General features: G+C 41.4%; 1 protein-coding gene and 1 long non-coding RNA gene across 2 annotated transcripts; one reads left to right on the top strand and one right to left on the bottom strand.

Moving 5' to 3' along the window:
* The first annotated feature begins 309 nt into the window (after positions 1-309).
* LOC125058587 lies at positions 310-651 on the top strand. Its single transcript, XR_007118442.1, has 2 exons — positions 310-416; positions 505-651. It is a non-coding gene; the product is annotated as an uncharacterized LOC125058587 (long non-coding RNA).
* A 1,909-nt stretch (positions 652-2,560) lies between these two features.
* LOC125058903 lies at positions 2,561-4,098 on the bottom strand. The gene has a single exon (XM_047663042.1). The coding sequence runs from the start codon at positions 3,339-3,341 to the stop codon at positions 2,613-2,615; it is 729 nt and encodes a 242-aa protein (XP_047518998.1). The 5' UTR covers positions 3,342-4,098; the 3' UTR covers positions 2,561-2,612.
* Positions 4,099-14,661: the final 10,563 nt, after the last annotated feature.

Raw genomic sequence — 14,661 nt, 5'->3', positions numbered from 1 at the left:
AGACAGGTGGAGATGTATGTCGATTGAAGAAATCACTGTATGGCTTGAAACAAGCTGGACGTCAATGGAACAAAAGACTTGACAATAAATTGAAGTCAATGCATTTTAAACAGTCTTTGAAGGAACCGTGTCTCTACTATTTGGACGGTAACTCCATTGATACGTCTATATACTTAGCGGTTTATGTTGATGATTTACTGATAGTTTCACGCAATAAAGGTCTCATACAATCTTTCAAAGATGAACTTTCCAAAGAGTTTGATTTAAAAGACTATGGACTGGCGAAATATATTTTAGGCATTCACATTGTCAAAAATGAGTATGCCACGAAACTGTCACAACAAAAATATATTAATGATTTGATGATAAAATTCGGCATGGAGAATTGTAAAGAAACAGTGACCACGCCGATGGAGGTGAATTTTAGACCCGATGGTTCACAAATTCCGCTGGAGAAGGAATGTCCATATAGAGAATTAATCGGAAGCTTGATTTATCTTTCAGCAGGAACTCGTCCGGATATCACACACGCCGTGACAAGATTAGCAGCGTTTTGTGATAATCCTGGACAGATACAGTGGAATGCGGTGAAAAGATTACTTCGTTATCTTAAGAGGACAGCCGATTATGGACTGATTTATCGAAAAACAGGTAAGAGCTTAATTGGTTATTCGGATGCTGACTGGGCAAATTGTCCTATAGATAGGAAGTCATACTCCGGGTATGCTTTTTTGTTAGGAGGGGCTGCGATTTCATGGAAATCCCAGAAACAGAAATGCGTAGCAACTTCAACGTGCGAAGCCGAATATATTAGTTTAAATTTGGCGATAAAAGAGGCAGTTTACCTGAATAGTCTTATGAAAGAGATAGGGTTGCGCGATTTCGGGAACATAGTGTTGTACTGCGATAATCAAGGTGCCTTATTTCTATCGGAGGATCCAGTCTTCCACGCCCGAACTAAACATTTCGATATTCAATATTATTTTATAAGAAGTGTTTTAAGGGAGAATACTGACATACAATTATCGTATGTGTCTACCGAGGAGATGGCGGCGGATGTGCTAACAAAAGCTTTACAAAGACAGAAACATTACCGCTGCATCTCAATGTTAGGTGTAGATTAAGATTGCATGTCTGTATATTTTTGTAATGACTATTTAGTACATATTTGTTGTTAAATGTGTATGCAAATCAAGGGGGTGTATTAGAGGAAACTCTTTGGTAATTTGCATACATATTACAGTCAAAACCGGTTATAACGACATTGAAGGGACCGTATAGTTGCCGACGTTATATCCGATAGTCGTTATAAGCAATGTCATATATTATATACACACAAGTATAGTTCATATGTATGTACAATACATACAAGTTATATTATCAGTAGTTATCTTTCTAGAATAGGTAGGTATGGGTTATAATATGGTATGTTAATATTATAATATGTAAACGAGTCAAAAAAGAAACAAAAATATTTATTACGAAATAATTAGGTACAAAAGTAATCAGTCATTTTGGTCTGTTTTTTTTTAGCCCAGTCTCAAATATTTTTTGCATTTTACGTTTCATACTCCTCAAGGTATGAGTATCACCAGTATCAAACTGTTCGTTAAAGGCAACAAATTTTTGTAAAATCGTTACAGCGTTAAGAGCCTCCGAAATCGTTGTTGGCTGAAACTGTTCGTTGGGAGAAAGTGCGTAGGTAATAATATGCCTAAATATTCATTCAACGCCTCTAAATAAGATTTAAAATCGTTTGTATTGTTTTGTTTTGCTGAGACAAGAAGCGGTTGGTCGTTATAGCCGATGAATATCGATAAAATTTCGTCGTTGTAAGCGATATGTCGCTGTATCCGATGTTGTTATAAGCGGTTTGTTTACTGAATAGTTTACTAGGGATTCGGACGGGACCGTACAATCTGGTTGTAATAACCGATAGGTCGTTGTAAACGATGTCGTTATAAACGGTTTTGACTGTATATCGTCATAGTTCGTTATTTAAAGTTGGCGTTGCTATGGTCTTGTTATGTTTTTATATTGTCACTTATTAATAAACTGGACTGCTGCACGCGACTACCGCTGCACACTTATAACCCAACACAGAAGACAGAAAAGCGAAGCAAAACTCATTATGACGATTGATCCCAAGTTGTATGTTCATATAAAAAATGAAACTAAAGTCCAGGATTTGTGGAAGAAACTACGGAAATTATTTGATGACAGCGGATTCACCAGAAGAATCAGTCTACTAAGAACATTAATATCCACTAATCATACGTCAAATGTCAAGAAGGTTATAAAATGCTATAAGTTGCCGTGTTGTGCCGGCTTATAGAATAGCACCTCCCCATCTCTACCCGTGAGTATCGTTAAAGGCTACTAAGGGATTTTTAAGGCGTAGGACAGTGACGACCCCATCGCCCTCTGGTGGGATATTTGAACAATAACTATTTCCACCAGCGCAGTCAGTTAGTCCAAGTAGTGGGAGTGTCATGCTGCATAAGCAGCCGAATGAGCCGACACGATCGGGGTAATACCACTCTCCCACTGAAAACAAGCGTGAAGTGTGTCGCGTTTCAACACACGAAACACCAACACTGTACAAACGGAAGTTATTGACCCTTTTTTGGAGCCTTCTTATTACGGGTCTTGTCTTTTGTCAGCTTTGCATCATCAGCTGCGGTCGATGACGGTATGCTGTCCGGAACTGAATCGAGTTCCTTCAGCGAAGAGATGCGGCAAAGTTTCCCATCAGCCCCTATCACTTGTACACGTCCATCGCGAGTCCAACATATCGAGACGCCAAACCGCTTTCTTGCCTCCATAAATAGCGAGTGCCTTGATTTTGTCAGGAACTCAGACAAGGTTATTCCAGTGCCTTTAAGATTAGTTTTGGCAGCCCAGATCCTTAACTTGTCAGCATGCTCACGAAACTTTATTAATATAGGCCTAGGCTTGTCATTGGATCTTAATCCCACTCGATGGCAACGGGAGAGGCACTGCTCCGTCACATTAGGACACTTTAAGAGTATGGATATCATATTTGCAATGGAGCCCTGGTTTTCATCCTTTGCTTCATTTACTCCATGCAGCAACAGACAATTTCGCCTACTGCGCATCTCCTGTTCATCCTGCACTCTAAATAGAATCGCCATCTGAGCTTGGAGATTCTCTAGGCAGAATAAAACAGAATTTTTGAATGCTTCGAAATCCCTAGCAAGTGGAGTTTGTTCTAGTGAGGGGGACCTATTCTGAGTTGCAATAAGTCGCTGCTGAAACTCTTCCATTCTGGTAGACACCATTTCGGATACATCCCTTAATGACTTTTTAAGATCCTCCATAATAAGGTGAAAGTGAAAAACTAATACAAGTTAAATTGAAGGTACTTGAAGAAGTGATTTCCAACTTTAAGTTTATTATAGTTAAATAAAGGATATTATTGATAAAAAATAGCGATTGATGTGTGGTGGGACACTAGTTCATCACTGAAACTGTAAGTTATAATGTTTAAACCGAAATACTATTTAATTTAAGAAAAAAAATCACGAGACACACCAATACACGTTTGCACTACCCACACGGTAATCCTTATTTTGGTATTTTGGCTGACGTTTTAATTGATTTTCCATTTAATTGTGATCAACACAAAAATGAATTGAAAGAACAGTTTATGGACATAGCAATAAAGATTTTGATTTATAGTTGGTGCAGGTCAATAAACCGGATTCTCGATGGAAAACTGATCTATGACGAAAATGAAGGTGATTATTACAAAACGGCAGCTCAGTTAACAAGCACAAGCATAAAAAAAATAAAAAATGACCTATCTACTTCGTTTCCCAGTTTATTTTACATGTCTTGTACTTAATTACAATTTAGGTACTTTGAAACTGTTTGTTCCTGTTTCTATTTGTGATTTTCTGATTTCTAAACATACTTTAACGACAATGTAACTGCTGTCAGAAACGATCGTATTGTAAAAATCGTAAAAATAAGACCAATAATCGATGCTCTCAATGAAAAGAGAAGATATTTGTGTTGACGAAAGCCAAGTGCCTTACAGATGTCGAATTATATTCAGGTAGTAGGTACAATAAAAGTAAGTAACACAAATATGGCATGAAGCTATTTTTAAGCTATGCCCTGTTCACGGATATGTGGTGATGGCGCTCAGTGACATATATTTCATATATTTGACATATATGCTCATATATTTGACAAAGGCCACACTTGCAACTGATAACTGGCACAATAGCTTAGAACTAGCTTATTAGTTATTGGAGAAGCAAACGCATTTAATTGACTCATTGCGAAAAACAGAAGAGGATTGCCTAAGCTGTTGTAGATTCAAAACTGCAGAAAGGTGAAACAATGGCTTTAGAGAATGAAGACGGAGTAACGGTGCTACTATATAAATAAATCGGCAAAGCATTCCGACAAATTTGCTGTGGTAGTGAAAAACGGGTAATAGATTTGGAAGCCGAAGGTCATATTGGATTCCAAAGGGTCTTGGAAACTTCTAAGCACGTAGCACTTCTAAATACGGCAGTTGTATATGCATGGGTCATATACACGGAAAATAAGAGCACACATCGATTAAGGATTGCATGAGCCCTCAACATAGAATATTTGATCTATTCAACAGATTCTCATCAGACATTTCTCAACCAAAGAACGAAAAGACTGAAGCATGAACTAAAAACAAAGAAAGGTAAATTAGAGATACGCGACGTTTTGAAGATTCGGTACAGGAATTTTGAGCAAATCTAAGAAAGTGAATGCATACTGTGTTCAATGTGATGAGGATCCTCATTATTGTCTGATGCTTTATAATAAAGTTCATCGCTTTCAATAATACGTTTAGCTATAAACGGTTCTATAAAATGTGTGTGGTGATAACAGGTGAAGCTTATTTAATTTTTTTGTGTTCAGGTTGATGATACAATAGACAATGCTGTCTGTTTTGTTATCATTTATCTTTCTGACATCTTATCTTTTATTGCATGTTTTGTAAAAAAAATATGGCTAAATATTATTATTTCTAACGGGTGGGTTATAAGGCGTGCACTTTTAGATTTTTAACTTTTTTACACTGCAATTTCCTATTCTTTCTAAAGAATATTTTTCAGTAAGATTTGTACACAAAACAACACAACCATGAACCGCACATTTTTAGAAAGAGCCAGGTCTATGCTCTTAAATGCAAAACTACAGAATAATGATTGGACAGAAGCTGTCTCAACTGCAGCTTACATCACGAATGGATGTCCTACAAATTAAAGATACTTTAGCCTTATTAAAAATGGAATAGATGTAGAGTGGTAAAATACAAATATCACACATGAAAGTCTTTGGCTGTGAAGCGATGGTAAATTTTCCAAAAGGAAAATTTTCACACCAAAATGTGCACCGCTAGTGGCAGGAGATCGCAGTGAGTAATATCCATTGCAGAATACATCTACAAATATCGCGCTGGTGCGAAATTTCGTGATTTCCTAGTGCCTTTTTGTTTTTAAAAACTACCCCCATTATTGACTTCATCGAAATTGTAGCAAACAATTCTAAATTTAGAAATTGAAGTTAATGTTTGTGTTGTAATAGGTTATGATCTCTATATATATGTATGTCATGTTTGCCTTTAAGTGCTTGTCACATTAAAACTTGTATTTTGTGTTTGTTTTTACCAATGTGTCAGTGTGCCGAGCGTTGGCAAGCTTTTTCTCAACAAAAAAAAAAAGGAAAAGCTAAGAACTAAGAAGTGGAACTCAAATACAAATAAAATGTTATTCATTGGATACAGTGAACAAACCAAACGATACAGGTTTTAAGATCCCAAAACAAGACAAGCCATTATAAGCAGAGACGTGATTTTTCTAGAAAGCTAGAAATTATGCTGTAGTACCATTATCAGAGTCAGGCCCAAATACCTGTGAAGATAATTCTGTAACTGGAAGTATTTCTGATAGTGACACAACTATACAGAATTTATCTGAAAGCATTGAAGATAAAGAGGAATCCATTGATGATTTTTATTCAGGTGAAGGATCTTTATATGAACCTGAAATAAATATAAATCTTTACGGCAAATTTGAAGGCACCCTTAAAATTCTTCCCAAAAGCTAATTTGTTTTAATTTCTAAATAGAAATTGCCTAAATAGGCATTTTTAATTATTATATTTACTATGTAGGTGAAGATACGATTGGTTTGTTTATTTTTTTTTTTTTTAAAACCAGAAATATTCCAGTATTATTTTTGATTTTTCCTTGTTTTGTCTCTCACCCATCGTTATTATACTTCATCCGCTTAAGTATTTAACTAATTTTTGTAAACCTTTACTTAAACACCTATAGGTACATTGACCTAACCTTACCCTGGGATTCGGCTTCACCGAACAAACAAGCACTATACACGCCGTACAGAATACTTTAGATATCATACAAAACTCAAAACAACACAAACAACACACCATAGCCGTATCCCTCGATATCAAAGCCGCCTTTGATAATGCTTGGTGGCCGGCGGTATTGAACGGATTACGGTTAGTCAAGTGCCCTCTCAATATATACAAATTAATACAAAATTACCTCACCAACAGATCAGTAACACTCCATATGGGCAATGCAAGCACAACACGCAACACACAAAAGGGATGTATCCAGGGGTCGGCATGCGGTCCGATTCTCTGGAACATCATACTCAATACACTATTAAACACTACACTCCCACCAGGGTGCAACATCCAAGCGTTCGCGGACGATGTCATCCTATTAATTACACACAAAGACATCAATGAACTAGAGCTCCAAGCCAACCAAGCATTGAACACCACAAAAGAATGGGGCGAAGGGGTCAAACTCCAGTTTGGCCCCGACAATACTCAGAGAACTTTCTCCAAACCTGCGCAAAACTGTAAAATATACTTCAACAACACACTATTATCATTCACACACAAAATTAAATATTTGGGCATCATTTTAGACAGTAAACTAACATACAAACACCACATTGAACACATCACTACTAAAGCAACACATATATTTAATAAGCTCGCGCTATTTACACGACCCACATGGGGACCACACCCTGAAAACATAAGGCTCATTTAGCAAATGGTAATTGAGCCAATAATAACTTACGGTGCCTCGATCTGGGGCCACGCGGCAAATAAAAAATATAATAGGAAACTACTACTAAAGACGCAAAGGGGATTCGCTCTGCGAGTCACCAGAGCGTTCAAAAACGTCTCCACTAATGCGGCCGTCGCTCTCGCGGGATTCGTTCCCTTAGACCTTAAGGTCCTCGAGTCCTGCGAGATCGAGGGGGCACGTATTAAGGGAACAAGCAAACACATACCGGATGACATCCCAGTTGAACGACCAACACTATTCACCGAACTCTTACACCCCGCTTCCAGACCACTCATCAAATACAGAACATATAAAAACAACCTCGACAAACACACGGCAGACAACACCATTAACATATACACAGACGGGAGCAAGCAAGAGGCGGGGCAAACAGGAGCCGCCTACGTTGTTTACTCTCCAAACAACACGCAAATCATTCACAAATGGAAGCGGAAGCTACACCCAACATGCACGGTGTTCCAAGCCGAACTGGTTGCTATAAAGGGAGCCAGCGACTGGGCCATCGCACACTCACTCAAACAACAAAACAAAAACATACACACGTACATAATTAATTCCGATTCGATGGCAGCGCTACAAGCGTTCGGCCAATCAAACAATACACACAACATAGTCACTGACATACATAAAAACATAACCAATAGTCCACACATAAACATAAAGTTCAATTGGGTCACGCCGGTATAGCTGGCAACGAGGCGGCCGATGAGGCGGCCAAATCAGCCACAAACTCCCATCTTAAATATTTCTATACACAATGCCCGATGGCACACATTAAACAGCTAGCTAAACAAGAAACCACCAGATTATGGGACAAACGCTTCAACGACGAACCCACGGCAAAACACACGAAAGATCTTTTACAAAGCATCAACAACTTCAACACATTTATTAAACTATATCCCACTACATTTCAAATCACACAGTTACTCACTGGGCATTCCTTCGCCTAAGATCACCTAAAACGCTTCCACATCACAGACAACGACACATGCCCTTGCGACACAAACACTACACAAACACTCCAACACTTAATGGAGGAACGCCCACATCCCACAATCCCTATTCCCTTATAAATAACAACCCTAAAACAATATTATCTCTCCTAAGCATGGCGACAAAAATCATTGACTCATTAAAAGAGTACAATGACACGCAACCCAATCGTCAGTCACCCCACACCACAATAAATATTAAACATCACTACCCCTCCTATACCTATTGGACTCTAATGAATAAACCATTAACAATTATCTGCTCGTAATCCACCCTCACGTATATTAAAAATTTCGTCACTTACTAATTACTTCTTACTTTGGTCATCAATTATGTAAACTTCTTAATCACTTATCTCATTTTTTCTTTATATCACTCTATTACTAGCCGTAAATGTAATCAATCAATCAATATAATCAATCAAACGTATATAGAACTGTAATATTCAAATGCAGTAAAATACAAGCTATTTTCTACTTTTCATGTCTAATACTTTAATAATTAAACTCAATTGAAGATCTGTCTATCAAGCATTAATATAACATGCGGACAATCTTAATCTTAATGTTAAACAATCTTTACCACCTAATGTTAATTCATTAAATTCAACTTTCATATAATGTAAATGCAAACTAGTTATCTGTACAAGACCTATTATGCTCTTGATTTTACATGTACAATCTTTCTCCTTTTGCATATACAAAAATATTGTTATGATTCACTCAATACACATAATACTATGTGAACTTAGAATTATATGATAGATGTTAAATTTACAACAACCTCTAACCAAATATGTCACCCTATATTCAGATTTTCCTTTTGTTCTTAACCTCATTATTGTACTATAATATATTTAATCTTAACCTTACTACAAACAAGTGTATTAGCCTATAAGAGACCCTTACTCTTAAGATTATTGTAAAACGTAACTTAATCAAAATGGTTTACAAATCCATTGTGTAATTTTTTTTGTCTTCTCTTACTTTAAACTTGCACTTAAGAATTTTAACTCTACTGTGTTTTTCTCTTAGATATTAAGTATACTTGTAAAATTAGTCATAAGAAATTAGTTTATAAGACGCGGACTCTAATCGGGTGATTGAGGGAAGGAAATTGTATCAAATAGCAAAAACAACCCTCAATCACCCTACCCGTGTCCAAACCAAACAATTGTCCATCTTAATTAAAAAACTTGTACTGAAAAACTTAATTATAGCTTAGCTTCCTCGGCCCCGGGGCGTAAGTCGCCGGGGAGGTAGGCCCACTAGCAATAAAAAAAAAAAAAAAAAACCTTTTTATCGGGGTCGCAGTCGAAACGCCGTCGCGAAAGCATCAAATCAGTACAGTTCCGCAATCGAAAAATGGCGAATCCAGTGATATAACTTTTTTAGTCTAAAAGTGAAATAAAAGTGATAAAAAGTGTAAAAAATCGAAATAGTGACAGTTTTTTCACATAAAAGTGAGTGCGGCGTCGAATTGAGATCGGTAACCACCTCCTTTTAATACACGATCAAACGTGCCTTATCGAGACGCATCTTTTGACACCTGGATCAGATTTTTTAATCCAGGAAAAAAGGAGACAATTAAGGAAAACCAGGAAAGCACGTGGCACGTGCTCTGTGAAAGCGCATCTTCCCCCACACGTGTGATGCGCCTTATTAAGCTGAACGACGTATCAATATTTAAAATTGGTTCGGCGGAAAAAATTTAAAAACGAAAAGATTAATATAACCTTTCACAGAAGCAAAAAATCAAGATTTCGACAAAAAGTAAAGCGACAACCCTACAATTAAAAATCACCATAAGATGCAGCATTTTATTCTGCAGCGTTTGAGGGGTCGCACACAATTTTATGAATAAAACTTCAGCGCCTAGAAGCGAAAATAACAAAAAGCACGTGGCACGTGGTCAGTGTTCCCGTGGGACGCCAACGACTTGCAGCATATCAACAGAAAGCTCCCGTCAAGACCAGCAAGGTGCCTCTTCAAGCAACAAGAACGACCCAGCGGTTGCCGAGAAAAGTCGACGGGAAGATTTCTACTAAAAAATCGGGAATATCTCGGGAACGGTTGGTTTTTTCGCGTTTTTAAGGGCAGATCAATATATTGCTATATTGGGGTTGTCCGCCTGGCCCGCCCCTACCAGAATCTAAATTCCAAATTTTTAAATTCCAAATTTTCAAAAGTTATTAAAAATTTCTAAAACTTTTGAAATATTAAAATCTTTTGGAAGTAAATATCTCGAGAACGGTGCGTTTTTCGGCAATTTTGGCAGCGGACTTGTATACGTATATTACGTGCCTACCCTATATTAGCAAAAGAAGTGTTGGATTTATTATGTACTTAAACTATATTGGCCTTCGAAAAAGAAGATCACAAAAAGCACACAATCACTTACCTCCAAAAAAACACAAAAATCAACACGCTGGAGGAAAAATGAATCTATCTCATGATCATTTTAAAAGGCATCTCTAAAAACACAACTGAAACAGAGCTCTGTAACAATAAAAGACCAAAACCCGACATTAAAATTAAATTAAATAGATTTATTTAATTTAATTTAACAAAACAATACAAAAACACAATGAATGCCCCAGTAAGGAAATCACTCGGGGAAGTTTAATTCCCCAAATCCTCCCTGTCGGCCTCTGCTAAGGGCCTCAACTCACTCATAGGAAGGGGCATGTTGGATGCCAAGCTTGCGGGGATTGGGGACAGGCTCCTCCGTGAGCCTGTGCTGCGTCCTCTGCTGGCGGCATCGGCCCGTGGTCCGAGAGCCCCCGAGCGTTTTGTAGAGAAGGGGGGCCCGGGGGCCCCGAATTTTACGGGGACCCAGGGCTCAAGGACCCGTGAGGGTTCGTTGGGGGGTCGGGGCACGGTGGCTCCGAATGTGGTTGGGACCCAGGGCCCCGAAGTTTTTGAGGGGAGTAGAGTCCCGGAGGCCCCAGGTCTTTTGGGGCCCGGGGCTCCTAGTGACGAAAGCTAGGCGACCGTCACCTAAAAAAAGAAGGGAAAGAAGAGTGGTTCTCCCGCTGCGCCGGTCCTTCCCCCTGTGAGTGGGGGAAGTGGCCGTGTGGGCCGGGCACAGGACCATGGAGTGGGTCACGGCGTAGGGCCCTCGGCTGGGCAAGTGGCAGTTGAAAAGAGGTCTGTCATGGTGCAGCTTTCGTTCACTCCGCCGAAAACTGCCGCAGTGGTCATCACATTGCGGAGAGAGGTGATAGAGCGGGGGGTAACGTATGCCGATGTGCTGACCAAGGCCAGGAATGGTATAAGTCTGCCTGAGCTTGGTATTGCCACTATCAGCATCCGGCGAACGGCAACGGGAGCTCGGATGCTGGAGGTGCCGGGGGTTTACAGGGAGGAGAAGGCTGATGCCCTGGCGGATAGGCTTCGTGTGGTGCTGTCGGGGGAAGCCTTGGTGGGGAGGCCCGTCAAATGTGCGGACCTCCTTATTCGGGACCTTGACGACAGCGTCACTGAGAGGGATGTCACGGAGGCGGTGGCTGCCATGGGTGGGTGCCTGGCCACAGCGATCAAGCCGGGTAAGAATTTGAGGCGTGGGATACGGGGCTTGGGGGAGATGTTCCTCCTGAGTCCGGTCGCCGCCGCCGAGAAAGTGTGCAAAGGGAAGCTCCTCATTAGGTGGAAATCCAAGAGGACCGCCCTTTGAGGTGCTACAAGTGCCAGAAGTTGGGTCACGTGCGAGCCACCTGTGACTCGGCGGTGGACATGGCGGAGGCTTGTTTTAGATGTGGGGTTGTGGGCCACAAAGCCTATGAGTGCAGCTTCGAGAGCTGCATTGCGTGGTCTGCTCAGCGGCTGGAAAGCCGGCAGACCACAAAATGGGGGGTAGGGCTTGCAAACCTCCAAGGCGGAGGGGGGCCCCGTATGCCCCTATAGCGTCCAGCAAGGTGGTGGGGAACGCTCCCATGGAGGTTGGTGGAGAGCTGTCAAACAAATAAAATGTCTGACAGCCTTACTAGCCTCCTTCAGGGGAATTTAAGGCGCTTCGCTGCGGCTCAAGACTTGTTCCTGCAGTCGATGACGGAGTGGGGGGTGATGGTGGCCGTTGTTACTAAGCCCTACTATGTGTCGCGACAGAGCTCATGGGTGGGGGACCTTCGAGGTGATGCGGCTGTGAATGCTCGGCCGCATGGACCTCCTCTCTCTAAGAGAGAGAGGTTCCGGGTTTGTTCTGGCTGATTGGGGGGAATGGACGTTCGTCGGAGCGTATTTTTCCCCCAATGAGCGTCTGAGCCATTTCGAGGGTTTCCTTGATACCATGGGCCTGGCCATACGGAGGGCTCTTCTGCGCCCCCTTATCCTCATGTGAGACCTTAATGCGAGGTCTCCCACCTGGGGTGACAGGGTGTCGTGTTGGAGGGGCCCGGTTCTAGAGGAGTGGGCGGCGGAGTTGGGCCTCGTATTTCTAAATGAAGGAACGGAGCCCACCTGTGTCCGCCCGCAGGGCAGTTCAAGGGTGGACGTGACCCTTGCTTCTGCGGCGGCGGCCCGTGTAACGCCGGCATGGACCGTGCTGGACGGAGTGGAGACTCTATCGGATCATCGTTATATCCGGATGTGGGTCTCTACTTCGATGAGGTGGGGTGTGCGGGGGCAGACTCTCCAGGGTCGGATGAGATTTCCTCGCTGGTCTATATGCCGACTGGACCGTCTGATTGCGCAGGAGGTGGCAATTGTCGAGGGGTGGTGTGCGCCCACTGGTGTTCTGGATGTAGATGAAGGGAATTTAATGCGGTGCCAGATGCCATTCATTTAGAATGGATGGCACTGCAGGCGATATGGAGGGCCTAGGAGGAATTTTTAGTGGGTCGGGTTTCTCCCCTCTGGTTAGCAGAGGGTTAAGAGATAAACATCCCCACAGTCCTCGCGGTAGCGACTGCATACGCCCGCGGGCCTGCATTTGTGCATTTTAACCTTCTTCATAAAAAAAAAAGGTCAGGTTAGGTTAGGTTATTACCGTCTTATCGTCTTCCGCAATAACAAAGCATTTGGCTATTTCCTAAATAACATTCAATTTTTTTTCACGGCTTTTAAATATCTTTAGTCTCAGTCAAATTTTGCTAAAACTTAACTCAATATTTTCCGTTCACCACCCAAATCCACCAAACAAACCTCCTCGTCCACTGCGGTAAACGCGCAGTCGGAGGCGCTTCTCCCGGCGTTTGCCCGCTCTCCCTCCAAGTTGGTCATCAGCGACCACGCTAATCCTATTAATGAATCCTGCGAATGGCTAAACAAAGCAAAAGAGGCGCTCGGGGCCTCAAGGACCATAAAAACCGAAATAAAAAACTGCATTACCGTGTCCTTAGAGAATGCAACAAAAATTATTCAGACCAGGCTCACGTGTCTCGCACCCGGCCCAACACCAAGCATAACGGAGATACCGCAACCACCCCCCAGCATAACGTGTCCGGATACTACTTTTACAGTCCATCCAACCTTTCCACCCCAACAGGATGTACTCCTAGCTAAACTTCAGGAGCATTCCACGCTTCTCGACCAGAACACTAAAAAAAATGAACAAACTTATGGAAAAAATAAAAACTTTAGAATAGGCCACCACAGAAAGTAACGCCCCCTCTGGGCACAATAGGTCTTACGCCAGCATCGCGGCTACGCCCCGCTTAAAATATCCCCCCTGTCAAAAGGGAAACTAAAAATTACCTTTGAAAGCAATGAAAATAGACAACACGCGCTATCACATTTAAAAAAGACAGGCTCGCTCAATGCAGAAGAGGAGCGTCGTCTCGATCCCATGATTCACATAAAAGGCATCAGCAAAAACACTCCTGCCGAGGAAATTATCAATGCAATCAAGGATCAAAACCCCTCACTCAAATTAGAGAAATTTAATATTAAATTCAAACGGAATAATAGGAACGATAACCTTTATAACCTTGTAATTAACACCTCGCCAACAGCCTGGCGTAAGTTCCTGGAACTCGAGAGGGTCTCAATTAATTACCAAAGAGTCCACTGTGAGAATTTCTCACCATTTTACAATGCAGAAACTGCCAAAGTTTTGGGCACACCAAAAATCTCTGCCCAGCCACCGTCCCTACCTGCGCCAAATGCGCAGAAACACACACAACGGGCGAATGCAGCAAGGCGACCTCAGAGAAGCCTTGCTGCATTAACTGCAGTGGGCAAAATCACCAGTATAAGACTACGATCGACGTTAGCCATCGCGCTGACAGCGAGAACTGTCCCAAAGTTATCCATGCGTGCCCGCGTCGAGGCCAAAATCAATTACAGTTAAACATGCATACACATTTTAATATCTTACAGGCGAACCTCGATAGGTCTCGCAATGCATTTCATGAGCTCAAATTACACTTTGATAACAATCACACAGACATTGCAATCATCTCTGAGCCATATCTAGGTAACAACACACACTCACCACATATACCAGGCCTACGCAGAAGCACTGTCTCCAACAAAACAATACGGAGCCATGGTATTCGATCTTGAAAAATTTGATGA

Source organism: Pieris napi, chromosome 18 (assembly GCF_905475465.1).
Source record: "Pieris napi chromosome 18, ilPieNapi1.2, whole genome shotgun sequence".
Taxonomy (NCBI): Eukaryota; Metazoa; Arthropoda; class Insecta; order Lepidoptera; family Pieridae; genus Pieris; species Pieris napi.
Note: the sequence above shows the minus strand (reverse complement) of the source record. Positions and strands in the feature narration are given on the sequence as shown.